Source organism: Oncorhynchus keta, chromosome 7 (genome assembly GCF_023373465.1).
Source record: "Oncorhynchus keta strain PuntledgeMale-10-30-2019 chromosome 7, Oket_V2, whole genome shotgun sequence".
Classification (NCBI taxonomy): Eukaryota; Metazoa; Chordata; class Actinopteri; order Salmoniformes; family Salmonidae; genus Oncorhynchus; species Oncorhynchus keta.
The window spans coordinates 22,890,634-22,908,738 of record NC_068427.1 but is presented as its reverse complement, the minus strand read 5'-3'; the positions used below and the strand labels follow the sequence as shown (position 1 = coordinate 22,908,738).

The 18,105-nt window shown below is 57.0% G+C and overlaps 1 protein-coding gene across 1 annotated transcript in view; it reads left to right on the top strand.

Annotated features, from left to right (window-relative positions):
- Nucleotides 1-18,105, top strand: part of LOC118375454 (BCL-6 corepressor-like) — a 107,374-nt gene that overhangs the window by 34,924 nt on the left and 54,345 nt on the right. Inside the window, 1 exon segment of the mRNA XM_052522303.1 lies at nucleotides 14,757-15,119. Coding sequence (XP_052378263.1) covers nucleotides 14,757-15,119 — 363 coding nt within the window.

Below are 18,105 nucleotides of genomic sequence, written 5' to 3'. Positions count from 1 at the left end.
ACCCCTCTCTCTCTGTCCCTCCTCTCATCCCTCTCTCTCAGTCCCTCCTCTCACCCCTCTCTCTCTCAGTCCCTCCTCTCACCGCTCTCTCTCTCGGTCCCTCCTCTCATCCCTCTCTCTCAGTCCCTCCTCTCATCCCTCTCTCTCTGTCCCTCCTCTCATCCCTCTCTCTCTGTCCCTCCTCTCACCGCTCTCTCTCTGTCCCTCCTCTCACCGCTCTCTCTCGGTCCCTCCTCTCACCCCTCTCTCTCTGTCCCTCCTCTCATCCCTCTCTCTCTGTCCCTCCTCTCACCGCTCTCTCTCTGTCCCTCCTCTCACCGCTCTCTCTCAGTCCCTCCTCTCACCGCTCTCTCTCTGTCCCTCCCTCTCACCCCTCTCTCTCTGTCCCTCCTCTCACCCCTCTCTCTCTGTCCCTCCTCTCATCCCTCTCTCTCTGTCCCTCCTCTCACCGCTCTCTCTCGGTCCCTCCTCTCACCGCTCTCTCTCAGTCCCTCCTCTCATCCCTCTGTCTCGGTCCCTCCTCTCATCCCTCTCTCTCTGTCCCTCCTCTCATCCCTCTCTCTCAGTCCCTCCTCTCACCCCTCTCTCTCTCTGTCCCTCCTCTCACCCCTCTCTCTCTGTCCCTCCTCTCATCCCTCTCTCTCAGTCCCTCCTCTCACCCCTCTCTCTCTCAGTCCCTCCTCTCACCGCTCTCTCTCTCGGTCCCTCCTCTCATCCCTCTCTCTCAGTCCCTCCTCTCACCCCCTCTCTCTCTCGGTCCCTCCTCTCACCGCTCTCTCTCGGTCCCTCCTCTCATCCCTCTCTCTCAGTCCCTCCTCTCATCCCCCTCTCTCAGTCCCTCCTCTCATCCCTCTCTCTCAGTCCCTCCTCTCATCCCTCTCTCTCTGTCCCTCCTCTCATCCCTCTCTCTCTGTCCCTCCTCTCACCGCTCTCTCTCTGTCCCTCCTCTCACCGCTCTCTCTCGGTCCCTCCTCTCACCCTTCTCTCTCTGTCCCCCCTCTCATCCCTCTCTCTCTGTCCCTCCTCTCACCACTCTCTCTCTGTCCCTCCTCTCACCGCTCTCTCTCAGTCCCTCCTCTCACCCCTCTCTCTCTGTCCCTCCTCTCACCCCTCTCTCTCTGTCCCTCCTCTCACCCCTCTCTCTCTGTCTCTCCTCTCATCCCTCTCTCTCTGTCCCTCCTCTCACCGCTCTCTCTCTGTCCCTCCTCTCACCGCTCTCTCTCTGTCCCTCCTCTCACCCCTCTCTCTCTGTCCCTCCTCTCACCCCTCTCTCTCTGTCCCTCCTCTCACCCCTCTCTCTCTGTCTCTCCTCTCATCCCTCTCTCTCTGTCCCTCCTCTCACCGCTCTCTCTCTGTCCCTCCTCTCACCGCTCTCTCTCTGTCCCTCCTCTCACCGCTCTCTCTCAGTCCCTCCTCTCACCGCTCTCTCTCTCTGTCCCTCCTCTCACCGCTCTCTCTCTGTCCCTCCTCTCACCCCTCTCTCTCTGTCTCTCCCCTCATCCCTCTCTCTCAGTCCCTCCTCTCACCCCTCTCTCTCAGTCCCTCCTCTCACCCCTCTCTCTCTCTCTGTCCCTCCTCTCACCGCTCTCTCTCTCTGTCCCTCATCTCATGCCTCTCTCTCTGTCCCTCCTCTCATCCCTCTCTCTCGGTCCCTCCTCTCATCCCTCTCTCTCGGTCCCTCCTCTCACCCCTCTCTCTCTGTCCCTCCTCTCATCCCTCTCTATCTGTCCCTCCTCTCACCGCTCTCTCTCTGTCCCTCCTCTCACCTCTCTCTCTCTGTCCCTCCTCTCACCGCTCTCTCTCTGTCCCTCCTCTCACGCTCTCTCTCTGTCCCTCCTCTCACCGCTCTCTCTCTGTCCCTCCTCTCACCCCTCTCTCTCTGTCCCTCCTCTCACCGCTCTCTCTCTGTCCCTCCTCTCACCGCTCTCTCTCAGTCCCTCCTCTCACCGCTCTCTCTCTGTCCCTCCTCTCACCGCTCTCTCTCTGTCCCTCCTCTCACCCCTCTCTCTCTGTCTCTCCCCTCATCCCTCTCTCTCAGTCCCTCCTCTCACCCCTCTCTCTCAGTCCCTCCTCTCACCCCTCTCTCTCAGTCCCTCCTCTCACCCCTCTCTCTCTCTCTGTCCCTCCTCTCACCGCTCTCTCTCTCTGTCCCTCATCTCATGCCTCTCTCTCTGTCCCTCCTCTCATGCCTCTCTCTCTGTCCCTCCTCTCATCCCTCTCTCTCGGTCCCTCCTCTCATCCCCCTCTCTCGGTCCCTCCTCTCACCCCTCTCTCTCAGTCCCTCCTCTCATCCCTCTCTCTCAGTCCCTCCTCTCAGTCCCTCCTCTCACCGCTCTCTCTCTGTCCCTCCTCTCACCGCTCTCTCTCAGTCCCTCCTCTCACCACCCTCTCTCTGTCCCTCCTCTCACCTCTCTCTCTCTGACCATCCTCTCACCCCTCTCTCTCTGTCCCTCCTCTCATCCCCCTCTCTGTCCCTCCTCTCACCGCTCTCTCTCGGTCCCTCCTCTCACCGCTCTCTCTCAGTCCCTCCTCTCATCCCTCTGTCTCGGTCCCTCCTCTCATCCCTCTCTCTCTGTCCCTCCTCTCATCCCTCTCTCTCAGTCCCTCCTCTACCCCTCTCTCTCTCAGTCCCTCCTCTCACCCCTCTCTCTCTGTCCCTCCTCTCATCCCTCTCTCTCAGTCCCTCCTCTCACCCCTCTCTCTCTGTCCCTCCTCTCACCGCTCTCTCTCTCGGTCCCTCCTCTCATCCCTCTCTCTCAGTCCCTCCTCTCACCCCTCTCTCTCTCGGTCCCTCCTCTCACCGCTCTCTCTCGGTCCCTCCTCTCATCCCTCTCTCTCAGTCCCTCCTCTCATCCCTCTCTCTCTGTCCCTCCTCTCACCGCTCTCTCTCTGTCCCTCCTCTCACCGCTCTCTCTCGGTCCCTCCTCTCACCCTTCTCTCTCTGTCCCTCCTCTCATCCCTCTCTCTCTGTCCCTCCTCTCACCGCTCTCTCTCTGTCCCTCCTCTCACCGCTCTCTCTCAGTCCCTCCTCTCACCGCTCTCTCTCTGTCCCTCCTCTCACCGCTCTCTCTCTGTCCCTCCTCTCACCCCTCTCTCTCTGTCCCTCCTCTCACCCCTCTCTCTCTTTCCCTCCTCTCATCCCTCTCTCTCTGTCCCTCCTCTCACCGCTCTCTCTCGGTCCCTCCTCTCACCGCTCTCTCTCAGTCCCTCCTCTCATCCCTCTGTCTCGGTCCCTCCTCTCATCCCCCTCTCTCTGTCCCTCCTCTCATCCCTCTCTCTCAGTCCCTCCTCTCACCCCTCTCTCTCTCAGTCCCTCCTCTCACCGCTCTCTCTCTCGGTCCCTCCTCTCATCCCTCTCTCTCAGTCCCTCCTCTCACCCCTCTCTCGGTCCCTCCTCTCACCGCTCTCTCTCGGTCCCTCCTCTCATCCCTCTCTCTCAGTCCCTCCTCTCATCCCCCTCTCTCAGTCCCTCCTCTCATCCCTCTCTCTCAGTCCCTCCTCTCATCCCTCTCTCTCTGTCCCTCCTCTCATCCCTCTCTCTCTGTCCCTCCTCTCCGCTCTCTCTCTGTCCCTCCTCTCACCGCTCTCTCTCGGTCCCTCCTCTCACCCTTCTCTCTCTGTCCCTCCTCTCATCCCTCTCTCTCTGTCCCTCCTCTCACCGCTCTCTCTCTGTCCCTCCTCTCACCGCTCTGTCTCAGTCCCTCCTCTCACCGCTCTCTCTCTGTCCCTCCTCTCACCCCTCTCTCTCTGTCCCTCCTCTCACCCCTCTCTCTCTGTCTCTCCTCTCATCCCTCTCTCTCTGTCCCTCCTCTCACCGCTCTCTCTCTGTCCCTCCTCTCACCGCTCTCTCTCTGTCCCTCCTCTCACCGCTCTCTCTCAGTCCCTCCTCTCACCGCTCTCTCTCTGTCCCTCCTCTCACCGCTCTCTCTCAGTCCCTCCTCTCACCGCTCTCTCTCTGTCCCTCCTCTCACCCCTCTCTCTCTGTCCCTCCTCTCACCCCTCTCTCTCTGTCTCTCCTCTCATCCCTCTCTCTCTGTCCCTCCTCTCACCGCTCTCTCTCTGTCCCTCCTCTCACCGCTCTCTCTCTGTCCCTCCTCTCACCGCTCTCTCTCAGTCCCTCCTCTCACCGCTCTCTCTCTGTCCCTCCTCTCACCGCTCTCTCTCTGTCCCTCCTCTCACCCCTCTCTCTCTGTCTCTCCCCTCATCCCTCTCTCTCAGTCCCTCCTCTCACCCCTCTCTCTCAGTCCCTCCTCTCACCCCTCTCTCTCTCTCTGTCCCTCCTCTCACCGCTCTCTCTCTCTGTCCCTCATCTCATGCCTCTCTCTCTGTCCCTCCTCTCATCCCTCTCTCTCGGTCCCTCCTCTCATCCCTCTCTCTCGGTCCCTCCTCTCACCCCTCTCTCTCTGTCCCTCCTCTCATCCCTCTCTATCTGTCCCTCCTCTCACCGCTCTCTCTCTGTCCCTCCTCTCACCTCTCTCTCTCTGTCCCTCCTCTCACCGCTCTCTCTCTGTCCCTCCTCTCACGCTCTCTCTCTGTCCCTCCTCTCACCGCTCTCTCTCTGTCCCTCCTCTCACCCCTCTCTCTCTGTCCCTCCTCTCACCGCTCTCTCTCTGTCCCTCCTCTCACCGCTCTCTCTCAGTCCCTCCTCTCACCGCTCTCTCTCTGTCCCTCCTCTCACCGCTCTCTCTCTGTCCCTCCTCTCACCCCTCTCTCTCTGTCTCTCCCCTCATCCCTCTCTCTCAGTCCCTCCTCTCACCCCTCTCTCTCAGTCCCTCCTCTCACCCCTCTCTCTCTCTGTCCCTCCTCTCACCGCTCTCTCTCTCTGTCCCTCATCTCATGCCTCTCTCTCTGTCCCTCCTCTCATCCCTCTCTCTCGGTCCCTCCTCTCATCCCCCTCTCTCGGTCCCTCCTCTCACCCCTCTCTCTCAGTCCCTCCTCTCATCCCTCTCTCTCAGTCCCTCCTCTCAGTCCCTCCTCTCACCGCTCTCTCTCTGTCCCTCCTCTCACCGCTCTCTCTCAGTCCCTCCTCTCACCACCCTCTCTCTGTCCCTCCTCTCACCTCTCTCTCTCTGACCATCCTCTCACCCCTCTCTCTCTGTCCCTCCTCTCATCCCCCTCTCTGTCCCTCCCTCACCGCTCTCTCTCGGTCCCTCCTCTCACCGCTCTCTCTCAGTCCCTCCTCTCATCCCTCTGTCTCGGTCCCTCCTCTCATCCCTCTCTCTCTGTCCCTCCTCTCATCCCTCTCTCTCAGTCCCTCCTCTACCCCTCTCTCTCTCAGTCCCTCCTCTCACCCCTCTCTCTCTGTCCCTCCTCTCATCCCTCTCTCTCAGTCCCTCCTCTCACCCCTCTCTCTCTGTCCCTCCTCTCACCGCTCTCTCTCTCGGTCCCTCCTCTCATCCCTCTCTCTCAGTCCCTCCTCTCACCCCTCTCTCTCTCGGTCCCTCCTCTCACCGCTCTCTCTCGGTCCCTCCTCTCATCCCTCTCTCTCAGTCCCTCCTCTCATCCCCTCTCTCAGTCCCTCCTCTCATCCCTCTCTCTCAGTCCCTCCTCTCATCCCTCTCTCTCTGTCCCTCCTCTCACCGCTCTCTCTCTGTCCCTCCTCTCACCGCTCTCTCTCGGTCCCTCCTCTCACCCTTCTCTCTCTGTCCCTCCTCTCATCCCTCTCTCTCTGTCCCTCCTCTCACCGCTCTCTCTCTGTCCCTCCTCTCACCGCTCTCTCTCAGTCCCTCCTCTCACCGCTCTCTCTCTGTCCCTCCTCTCACCCCTCTCTCTCTGTCCCTCCTCTCACCCCTCTCTCTCTTTCCCTCCTCTCATCCCTCTCTCTCTGTCCCTCCTCTCACCGCTCTCTCTCGGTCCCTCCTCTCACCGCTCTCTCTCAGTCCCTCCTCTCATCCCTCTGTCTCGGTCCCTCCTCTCATCCCCCTCTCTCTGTCCCTCCTCTCATCCCTCTCTCTCAGTCCCTCCTCTCACCCCTCTCTCTCTCAGTCCCTCCTCTCCGCTCTCTCTCTCGGTCCCTCCTCTCATCCCTCTCTCTCAGTCCCTCCTCTCACCCCTCTCTCTCTCGGTCCCTCCTCTCACCGCTCTCTCTCGGTCCCTCCTCTCATCCCTCTCTCTCAGTCCCTCCTCTCATCCCCCCTCTCTCAGTCCCTCCTCTCATCCCTCTCTCTCAGTCCCTCCTCTCATCCCTCTCTCTCTGTCCCTCCTCTCATCCCTCTCTCTCTGTCCCTCCTCTCACCGCTCTCTCTCTGTCCCTCCTCTCACCGCTCTCTCTCGGTCCCTCCTCTCACCCTTCTCTCTCTGTCCCCTCCTCTCATCCTCTCTCTCTCTGTCCCTCCTCCGCTCTCTCTCTGTCCCTCCTCTCCGCTCTCTCTCAGTCCCTCCTCTCGCTCTCTCTCTGTCCCTCCTCTCACCCCTCTCTCTCTGTCCCTCCTCTCACCCCTCTCTCTCTGTCTCTCCTCTCATCCCTCTCTCTCTGTCCCTCCTCTCACCCCTCTCTCTCTGTCTCTCCCCTCATCCCTCTCTCTCAGTCCCTCCTCTCACCCCTCTCTCTCAGTCCCTCCTCTCACCCCTCTCTCTCTCTGTCCCTCCTCTCACCGCTCTCTCTCTCTGTCCCTCATCTCATGCCTCTCTCTCTGTCCCTCCTCTCATCCCTCTCTCTCGGTCCCTCCTCTCATCCCCCTCTCTCGGTCCCTCCTCTCACCCCTCTCTCTCAGTCCCTCCTCTCATCCCTCTCTCTCAGTCCCTCCTCTCAGTCCCTCCTCTCACCGCTCTCTCTCTGTCCCTCCTCTCCGCTCTCTCTCAGTCCCTCCTCTCACCACCCTCTCTCTGTCCCTCCTCTCACCTCTCTCTCTCTGACCATCCTCTCACCCCTCTCTCTCTGTCCCTCCTCTCATCCCCTCTCTGTCCCTCCTCTCACCGCTCTCTCTCGGTCCCTCCTCTCACCGCTCTCTCTCAGTCCCTCCTCTCATCCCTCTGTCTCGGTCCCTCCTCTCATCCCTCTCTCTCTGTCCCTCCCTCTCATCCCTCTCTCTCAGTCCCTCCTCTACCCCTCTCTCTCTCAGTCCCTCCTCTCACCCCTCTCTCTCTGTCCCTCCTCTCATCCCTCTCTCTCAGTCCCTCCTCTCACCCCTCTCTCTCTGTCCCTCCTCTCCGCTCTCTCTCTCGGTCCCTCCTCTCATCCCTCTCTCTCAGTCCCTCCTCTCACCCCTCTCTCTCTCGGTCCCTCCCTCTCACCGCTCTCTCTCGGTCCCTCCTCTCATCCCTCTCTCTCAGTCCCTCCTCTCATCCCCTCTCTCAGTCCCTCCTCTCATCCCTCTCTCTCAGTCCCTCCTCTCATCCCTCTCTCTCTGTCCCTCCTCTCACCGCTCTCTCTCTGTCCCTCCTCTCACCGCTCTCTCTCGGTCCCTCCTCTCACCCTTCTCTCTCTGTCCCTCCTCTCATCCCTCTCTCTCTGTCCCTCCTCTCACCGCTCTCTCTCTGTCCCTCCTCTCACCGCTCTCTCTCAGTCCCTCCTCTCCGCTCTCTCTCTGTCCCTCCTCTCACCCCTCTCTCTCTGTCCCTCCTCTCACCCCTCTCTCTCTTTCCCTCCTCTCATCCCTCCCTCTCTGTCCCTCCTCTCACCGCTCTCTCTCGGTCCCTCCTCTCACCCGCTCTCTCTCAGTCCCTCCTCTCATCCCTCTGTCTCGGTCCCTCCTCTCATCCCCCTCTCTCTGTCCCTCCTCTCATCCCTCTCTCTCAGTCCCTCCTCTCACCCCTCTCTCTCTCAGTCCCTCCTCTCACCGCTCTCTCTCTCGGTCCCTCCTCTCATCCCTCTCTCTCAGTCCCTCCTCTCACCCCTCTCTCTCTCGGTCCCTCCTCTCACCGCTCTCTCTCGGTCCCTCCTCTCATCCCTCTCTCTCAGTCCCTCCTCTCATCCCCCTCTCTCAGTCCCTCCTCTCATCCCTCTCTCTCAGTCCCTCCTCTCATCCCTCTCTCTCTGTCCCTCCTCTCATCCCTCTCTCTCTGTCCCTCCCTCACCGCTCTCTCTGTCCCTCCTCTCCGCTCTCTCTCTCGGTCCCTCCTCTCACCCTTCTCTCTCTGTCCCTCCTCTCATCCCTCTCTCTCTGTCCCTCCTCTCACCGCTCTCTCTCTGTCCCTCCTCTCACCGCTCTCTCTCAGTCCCTCCTCTCACCGCTCTCTCTCTGTCCCTCCTCTCACCCCTCTCTCTCTGTCCCTCCTCTCACCCCTCTCTCTCTGTCTCTCCTCTCATCCTCTCTCTCTGTCCCTCCTCTCACCGCTCTCTCCCTGTGTCCCTCCTCTCCACCGCTCTCTCTCTTCCCTCCTCTCCCGCTCTCTCTCAGTCCCTCCTCCTCATCTCTGTCCCTCCTCTCATCGCTCTCTCTCAGTCCCTCCTCTCACCCTCTCTCTCTGTCCCTCCTCTCACCCCTCTCTCTCTGTCCCTCCTCTCACCTCTCTCTCTGTCTCTCCTCTCATCCCTCTCTCTCTGTCCCTCCTCTCCGCTCTCTCTCTGTCCCTCCTCTCACCGCTCTCTCTCTGTCCCTCCTCTGCTCTCTCTCAGTCCCTCTCTCATGCTCTCTCTCTGTCCCTCCTCTCATCGCTCTCTCTCTGTCCCTCCTCTCTCCCTCTCTCTCTGTCTCTCCCCTCATCCCTCTCTCTCAGTCCCTCCTCTCACCCCTCTCTCTGTCCCTCCTCTCACCCCTCTCTCTCTCTCTGTCCCTCCTCTCACCGCTCTCTCTCTCTGTCCCTCATCTCATGCCTCTCTCTCTGTCCCTCCTCTCATCCCTCTCCCGGTCCCTCCTCTCATCCCTCTCTCTCGGTCCCTCCTCTCACCCCTCTCTCTCTGTCCCTCCTCTCATCCCTCTCTATCTGTCCCTCCTCTCACCGCTCTCTCTCAGTCCCTCCTCTCACCCCTCTCTCTCTGTCCCTCCTCTCACCCCTCTCTCTCTGTCCCTCCTCTCACCCCTCTCTCTCTTTCCCTCCTCTCATCCCTCTCTCTCTGTCCCTCCTCTCACAGCTCTCTCTCGGTCCCTCCTCTCACCGCTCTCTCTCAGTCCCTCCTCTCATCCCTCTGTCTCGGTCCCTCCTCTCATCCCCTCTCTCTGTCCCTCCTCTCATCCCTCTCTCTCAGTCCCTCCTCTCACCCCTCTCTCTCTCAGTCCCTCCTCTCACCCCTCTCTCTCTGTCCCTCCTCTCATCCCTCTCTCTCAGTCCCTCCTCTCACCCCTCTCTCTCTCAGTCCCTCCTCTCACCGCTCTCTCTCTCGGTCCCTCCTCTCATCCCTCTCTCTCAGTCCCTCCTCTCACCCCTCTCTCTCTCGGTCCCTCCTCTCACCGCTCTCTCTCGGTCCCTCCTCTCATCCCTCTCTCTCAGTCCCTCCTCTCATCCCCTCTCTCAGTCCCTCCTCTCATCCCTCTCTCTCAGTCCCTCCTCTCATCCCTCTCTCTCTGTCCCTCCTCTCATCCCTCTCTCTCTGTCCCTCCTCTCACCGCTCTCTCTCTGTCCCTCCTCTCACCGCTCTCTCTCGGTCCCTCCTCTCATCCCTTCTCTCTCTGTCCTCCTCTCATCCCTCTCTCTCTGTCCCTCCTCTCACCGCTCTCTCTGTCCCTCCCTCTCCGCTCTCTCTCAGTCCCTCTCTCACCGCTCTCTCTCTGTCCCTCCTCTCACCCCTCTCTCTCTGTCCCTCCTCTCAACCCTCTCTCTCTGTCTCTCCTCTCATCCTCTCTCTCTGTCCCTCCTATCCGCTCTCTCTGTCCCTCCTCTTCCCTCTCTCTCTGTCCCTCCCCTCTCACCGCTCTCTCTCAGTCCCTCCTCTCACCGCTCTCTCTCTGTCCCCTCACCGCTCTCTCTCAGTCCCTCCTCTCACCGCTCTCTCTCTGTCCCTCCTCTCCTCCTCTCTGTCCCTCCTCTCACCCCCTCTCTCTGTCTCTCCTCTCATCCCTCTCTCTCTGTCCCTCCTCTCATCCCTCTCTCTCTGTCCCTCCTCTCTCTCTGTCCCTCCTCTCTCTCTCTCTGTCCCTCCTCTCACCGCTCTCTCTCAGTCCCTCCTCTCACCCCTCTCTCTCTGTCCCTCCTCTCACCGCTCTCTCTCTGTCCCTCCTCTCACCCCCTCTCTCTGTCTCTCCCCTCATCCCTCTCTCTCAGTCCCTCCTCCTCACCCCTCTCTCTGTCCCTCCTGTCACCCCTCTCTCTCTCTCTGTCCCTCCTCTCCGCTCTCTCTCTCTGTCCCTCATCTCATGCCTCTCTCTCTGTCCCTCCTCTCATCCTCTCTCTCGGTCCCTCCTCTCATCCCTCTCTCTCGGTTCCTCTCACCCTCTCTCTCTGTCCCTCCTCTCATCCCTCTCTATCTGTCCCTCCTCTCGCTCTCTCTCTGTCCCTCCTCTCACCTCTCTCTCTCTGTCCCTCCTCTCACCGCTCTCTCTCTGTCCCTCCTCTCCCCGCTCTCTCTCTGTCCCTCCTCTCATCTCTCTCTGTCCCTCCTCTCTCTCTCTCTGTTCCTCCCTCTCACCGCTCTCCCTCTCTGTCCCTCCCTCTCACCGCTCTCTCTCTCTGTCCCTCCTCTCACCCCCTCTCTCTCAGTCCCTCCTCTCTGCTCTCTCTCTCTGTCCCTCCTCTCACCCCTCTCTCTCTGTCCCTCCTCTCCGCTCTCTCTCTCTGTCCCTCCTCTCACCCCTCTCTCTCTCAGTCCCTCCTCTCACCGCTCTCTCTCTGTCCCTCCTCTCACCGCTCTCTCTCTGTCCCTCCTCTCACCACTCTCTCTCTGTCCCTCCTCTCACCCTCTCTCTCTGTTCCTCCTCTCACCGCTCTCCCTCTCTGTCCCTCCTCTCACTCCCTCTCTCTCTGTCCCTCCTCTCTCACCCCTCTCTCTCTCAGTCCCTCCTCTCACCGCTCTCTCTCTCGGTCCCTCCTCTCATCCCTCTCTCTCAGTCCCTCCTCTCACCCCTCTCTCTCTCGGTCCCTCCTCTCACCGCTCTCTCTGTCCCTCCTCTCATCCCTCTCTCTCAGTCCCTCCTCTCATCCCCCTCTCTCAGTCCCTCCTCTCATCCCTCTCTCTCAGTCCCTCCTCTCATCCCTCTCTCTCTGTCCCTCCTCTCATCCCTCTCTCTCTGTCCCTCCTCTCACCGCTCTCTCTCTGTCCCTCCTCTCACCGCTCTCTCTCGGTCCCTCCTCTCACCCCTCTCTCTCTGTCCCTCCTCTCATCCCTCTCTCTCTGTCCCTCCTCTCACCGCTCTCTCTCTGTCCCTCCTCTCACCGCTCTCTCTCAGTCCCTCCTCTCACCGCTCTCTCTCTGTCCCTCCTCTCACCCCTCTCTCTCTGTCCCTCCTCTCACCCCTCTCTCTCTGTCTCTCCTCTCATCCCTCTCTCTCTGTCCCTCCTCTCTCTCTCTGTCCCTCCTCTCACCGCTCTCTCTCTGTCCCTCCTCTCACCGCTCCTCTCAGTCCCTCCCTCACGCTCTCTCTCTGTCCCTCCTCTCGCTCTCTCTCAGTCCCTCCTCTCACCGCTCTCTCTCTGTCCCTCCTCTCACCCCTCTCTCTCTGTCCCTCCTCTCACCCCTCTCTCTCTGTCTCTCCTCTCATCCCTCTCCTCTGTCCCTCCTCTCACCGCTCTCTCTCTGTCCCTCCTCTCACAGCTCTCTCTCTGTCCCTCCTCTCACGCTCTCTCTCAGTCCCTCCTCTCACCGCTCCTCTCTGTCCCTCCTCTCATCCCCTCTCTCTCTGTCCCTCCTCTCACCCCTCTCTCTCTGTCTCTCCCCTCATCCCTCTCTCTCAGTCCCTCCTCTCACCCCTCTCTCTGTCCCTCCTCTCCCCCCTCTCTCTCTCTCTGTCCCTCCTCTCACCGCTCTCTCTCTCTGTCCCTCATCTCTCTCTCTCTCTGTCCCTCCTCTCATCCCTCTCTCTCGGTCCCTCCTCTCATCCCTCTCTCTCGGTCCTCCTCTCACCCTCTCTCTCTGTCCCTCCTCTCATCCCTCTCTATCTGTCCCTCCTCTCCGCTCTCTCTCAGTCCCTCCTCTCACCGCTCTCTCTCTGTCCCTCCTCTCACCCCTCTCTCTCTGTCCCCCTCTCACCCCTCTCTCTCTTTCCCTCCTCTCATCCCTCTCTCTCTGTCCCTCCTCTCACAGCTCTCTCTCGGTCCCTCCTCTCACCGCTCTCTCTCAGTCCCTCCTCTCATCCCTCTGTCTCGGTCCCTCCTCTCATCCCCCTCTCTCTGTCCCTCCTCTCATCCCTCTCTCAGTCCCTCCTCTCACCCCTCTCTCTCTCAGTCCCTCCTCTCACCCCTCTCTCTGTCCCTCCTCTCATCCCTCTCTCTCAGTCCCTCCTCTCACCCCTCTCTCTCTCAGTCCCTCCTCTCACCGCTCTCTCTCTCGGTCCCTCCTCTCATCCCTCTCTCTCAGTCCCTCCTCTCACCCCTCTCTCTCTCGGTCCCTCCTCTCACCGCTCTCTCTCGGTCCCTCCTCTCATCCCTCTCTCTCAGTCCCTCCTCTCATCCCCCTCTCTCAGTCCCTCCTCTCATCCCTCTCTCTCAGTCCCTCCTCTCATCCTCTCTCTGTCCCTCCTCTCATCCTCTCTCTCTGTAAAAAAAATACTCTCTCTCTGTCCTCCTCTCACCGCTCTCTCTCGGTCCCTCCTCTCACCCTTCTCTCTCTGTCCTCCTCTCATCCCTCTCTCTCTGTCCCTCCTCTCTCTCTCTCTGTCCCTCCTCTCACCGCTCTCTCTCAGTCCCTCCTCTCACGCTCTCTCTCTGTCCCTCCTCTCACCCTCTCTCTCTGTCCCTCCTCTCAACCCTCTCTCTCTGTCTCTCCTCTCATCCCCTCTCTCTGTCCCTCCTCTCACCGCTCTCTCTCTGTCCCTCCTCTCACCGCTCTCTCTCTGTCCCTCCTCTCACCGCTCTCTCTCAGTCCCTCCTCTCACCGCTCTCTCTCTGTCCCTCCTCTCACCGCTCTCTCTCTGTCCCTCCTCTCACCGCTCTCTCTGTCCCTCCTCTCACCCCTCTCTCTCTGTCCCTCCTCTCACCCCTCTCTCTCTGTCTCTCCTCTCATCCCTCTCTCTCTGTCCCTCCTCTCATCCCTCTCTCTCTGTCCCTCCTCTCACCGCTCTCTCTCTGTCCCTCCTCTCACCGCTCTCTCTCTGTCCCTCCTCTCACCGCTCTCTCTCAGTCCCTCCTCTCACCGCTCTCTCTCTGTCCCTCCTCTCACCGCTCTCTCTCTGTCCCTCCTCTCACCCCTCTCTCTCTGTCTCTCCCCTCATCCCTCTCTCTCAGTCCCTCCTCTCACCCCTCTCTCTGTCCCTCCTGTCACCCCTCTCTCTCTCTCTGTCCCTCCTCTCACCGCTCTCTCTCTCTGTCCCTCATCTCATGCCTCTCTCTCTGTCCCTCCTCTCATCCCTCTCTCTCGGTCCCTCCTCTCATCCCTCTCTCTCGGTCCCTCCTCTCACCCCTCTCTCTCTGTCCCTCCTCTCATCCCTCTCTATCTGTCCCTCCTCTCACCGCTCTCTCTCTGTCCCTCCTCTCACCTCTCTCTCTGTCCCTCCTCTCACCGCTCTCTCTCTGTCCCTCCTCTCACCGCTCTCTCTCTGTCCCTCCTCTCACCCCTCTCTCTCTGTCCCTCCTCTCACCCCTCTCTCTCTGTTCCTCCTCTCACCGCTCTCCCTCTCTGTCCCTCCTCTCACCGCTCTCTCTCTCTGTCCCTCCTCTCACCCCTCTCTCTCTCAGTCCCTCCTCTCACTGCTCTCTCTCTGTCCCTCCTCTCACCCCTCTCTCTCTGTCCCTCCTCTCACCGCTCTCTCTCTCTGTCCCTCCTCTCACCCCTCTCTCTCTCAGTCCCTCCTCTCACCGCTCTCTCTCTGTCCCTCCTCTCACCGCTCTCTCTCTCTGTCCCTCCTCTCACCCCTCTCTCTTTGCCTCATCACTGTAGATGTTCAATCTCTCTTGCTCTGTCTGGCTCTCCCTCCCCTCCCATTTCTGTTCCCTCTTTCTTTCACCCCTCTGTCTGTTCCAACCCTCTCACCTTTTCCTCCCACAACTACTGTACTTAATTTCTCTTTCTCTCTGTCCCATCCTTCTCTCTGTGTGGCAGCCAGTTTAGCGAAGATAGAGAGCGAGAGAGAGAGGAGTGTTTAATCCTGTCTTTGAGTGGGGAGAGGGAGGGAGCAGGACAGCCATTCTCTCTTTTCTTTCAGCTGCGCCGTTCCTCTGCCACCTTCTTCAAAGCTGCTCTTTTCTTTTCAGATCCTTTCTTTCTTCCCTTGTGTGTTTGGGTTTCTGTTCTTTTCCCCCTTTTCTTTTGGCATGTGGTTGCACTCGCTCTCCCAGTGCTGGCAGGCGAGAGGGCTAGTCCTCCCTGGGGCATTCCCCCCCTGCACTCCTCTCTCCTTCCCCCCTCTCTGTCTGTCTCTCTCTCTGTCTGTCTCTTACACACAAACGCACACACACACACACACACACACACACACACACACACACACACACACACACACACACACACACACACACACACACACACACACACACACACACACACACACACACACAGAGGCTTTCCTATGCTTAAAGTGAAGCTTACATGAGGCTTTACAGCTCATCAGCTTGTGAGAGTGGGCACCATGTTTGCCTTTGTGTCTTTTTTGTCTCTGTGTGTGTATGTGTGTCCATGCATGTGTGTGTCTGTTTATGTTGCGCTCCTGTGTCTGTAAGTGTCGGTGTGTCTGTATGTGTCCTATTGTGTGTGTGTGTTCTCCACTAACGTCCACTCTCTGGGTTGGTAGATGCGTGCGTGCTGTGGGGCAGTGAGCAACCTACGGCTCCTATTACTAATGAGGAGGATGATGATGAAGAGGTGAGGAAGCTGAAGGTGTGTATCGAGCTGAAGGGGCTCCGCCTCCGCAAGCCCACCTCTTCCTCCCCCGAGAGGCCAGAGGTCAAAGAGGAGAGGACATGGTCATCACATCACAGCCCCTCCTTCCTGCCCCGGACCCTCCCCCCGACCCCAACCTGGAGCCCAGCCCATGCCCCGCCCCCTCGGGACAGAAAGTTCAAGGTTGATCCGGAAGTGAAACCTCTGTCACAGAAGCCAGAGATCACAAAGAGCTGGGCCAGAGAGATGCTGGCTAATGGAGACGCTAAACGAGGTAGTCTGTCCGTCTGAGTTGTCTGATTCTGTCCGTCTGAGTTGTCTGAGTGGTAGTGGGCTTTTACTGCTGCTATGTACAGTATGGAGCAGTGTTTACTGTGCAATAAGCTGTTCTATATCTTTTGTTGTGTCCTTCGTATCTCCTCAACATCTCCTCTCTGACAGAAGTGTTGAAGCCACAGACAGAAGTTCATCTAGGCTCTCTATGGTTTAGCCTTCAATATCCCTGTGCTTTGTGATGTCATTTCCTCTCTACATTAGCGGTGTAGTCAGCCTGCCTGGGTTCAGGCGCTTTCCCTGCAGAGTGGACAGGAAGTGACATAGGAGGACACTTCCTGCTGGCTCCAGGGGCCCTGTGAAGGTATTTAGAGTGTTAGAGAGGCTGTGTCTGTGGTTAAGACTCTACCAGCTAACAACAAACGTTCCCTTAACGTTAGAGAGCGTTCCTTTAAGAGTATCATTAGGTCATTAACTAACGTTTTTATAGGAGTGTTGCAAAAACTTTTGTGCCTCCCCCAAAAAATCATTACACATCACGTCTTGTTGCTAAGCCAATCAATGCCCTGATTAGTGAACCACTGATTCATTCACAGGCCTTTGTCTGTTTGGGATACTCACACAGTGCTTTGGAGATAGTGTTTTCAACTTAGATATTTCACACACAGGATTACATTGTGCATGTTCAATTAATCAGTCATTATTATTCAACATTTCCTCACCTGGGATTTGAACACACAGCCTCTTGGTTCACATTATTCTGACCTTCCTGCTACATCTCCGTGTCCGTGTCCGGTATCAATAAATCGGATTATTCTCTCATCATTGATTTTATTCGCTTATTTCAGTAATTGAAGGGCTTTCTGTCTAGTCGTCTAATGTTGCTGGGCCATATTAACCTGTTTTAATGATACTCCTGAATCATTATGCTCAATCAGATATTTTGTTGAGTGTACTTTTAACAGAGCTGAGATTTGACTTCAGAGTGCATTCACCCTATTGGTTAAACGTGTCAAGTGGTTTCAGATCTACACAAGTGCCTAGGGAAGAGGGGTTTGTTCTGGACAGGACATAACTATACTGTCCCAATGGGGGATATCCCTTGTAGGTACAGTGGTAAGGGAATTTGTCATTGGTGCTAGTGGCTTGGGTTTGAGACCTGCTAGGGGAGTTACCCGACTGTCACATTCATAGCAATATATTTTGATGCCGTGATTTGGCTACAGTTACAACAGACCTGATCTAAATAAAATGAGTTTCTCATTAGAAGGTGGGAATGTGTAGGATTACGCCTTGTGCACGAATTATAACCACATTTCCACTATCGCTCCAAAACGTTCCGTTCCGTATGTGCTCATTCATATACTGTAGCTGAGCATTTCTGCATTGTCTTCTTGAAATCCACACATACCGTGTAGGACAAGTGATTCTTTTGCAACTTATCTGTTTTTCCACATTTAAACTTGGAGGTAGAACTCTGTGTTGTGCATTATCTTGGTATAACTGGCACAATCATTGCTTAAATGGCAAATGTGAGAAAGTGAAGACATGCTACTGTAAATATACACATTTCTGACATTCTGAGAACAAGGAAACCGAGGTATATTTGTGTCAGAAGCAACACCAGCACCTTGGCCATGTTCTGGCAACATGTTGGAATGTTCCAGATAGAACTGCGATGTGACTGATTCCTAATCAGAGACACGTTTGTCCTACATGATAAATAAAAAGATGCTAGAGAGTCGTCTTGTAGCTGCTCAGCTATCAAGAATTCTACTGATTTCCATCTTTCAGTTCAAATACTTATTTTAATTCGATCAGATAGGTGTGTTGTAACCAGCCCCAATGACCAACACCCTAACCGCTGTCTCAATAAGGGATATCTCTACGGCATTTGCTTCATGCGCCAGTATAGTTAGGCCCTGTCCAGAACAAAACCTAACCCCTCCTCCCGAGGCACTTGTGTAGATCTGAATACACTTGACATGTGTAAGCAATGTGAATGCATCTTGAAGTAAATCTCATCTCTGTTAAAAGTACACTCAAGGAAAATGTTTATTGATCATGGTGATTGAGGATGATCAGTAAAACAGGTCAACATGACCCACCAACACCAGATAACAACACAGAAAGTCCTTACATTTTTTAAATCAATCAAACAAATGAATGATGAGAGAATAGTCAGATTAACTGGCAACTGGCACAGACATGCTGGCGTAGCAGGAAGATCTGTGTGTGTGTGAGTGAGTGAGTGAGTGAGTGAGTGAGTGAGTGAGTGAGTGAGTGAGTGAGTGAGTGAGTGAGTGAGTGAGTGAGTGAGTAAGAGCACATGCACATGCCATTTAGAAATATGGGGGCAGGTGTAGTGTGACTAACGTGTGATGAATGACTGTTTCCCTTCAAGGCCAGTCAAATAGAGAGAGAGAGAGAAACAAAGAGAGAGAGAAAGACAGAGAGAGTGTCAAACTAGGGCATTCCCCGTGCTCACACCACAGCTGAGAAAGTGAGAGATGAATAGACTTAGAAAGAGAGAGGGATTAAATAAGGAGATTAAGAAAGGGTATTCCCTGCTGGCTTGATGATTCCGTGGTAACCACAGAGTATGATTGACAGTGAAGCGTCGCCCTCCTCCCACCTATTCAATGACAGCACTACGGCAACCACTGTCCTGGGTTAATGAGGCGTAATATTCCACCACTGTGTGTATACGGGTGTGGGTGTGGCTGATGTATGTACGGGTGAGTGTGTGTATACGGGTGTGGGTGTGGCTGATGTATGTACGGGTGAGTGTGTGTATACGGGTGTGGGTGTGGCTGATGTATGTACGGGTGAGTGTGTGTATACGGGTGTGGGTGTGGCTGATGTATGTACGGGTGAGTGTGTGTATACGGGTGTGGGTGTGGCTGATGTATGTACGGGTGAGTGTGTGTATACGGGTGTGGGTGTGGCTGATGTATGTACGGGTGAGTGTGTGTATACGGGTGTGG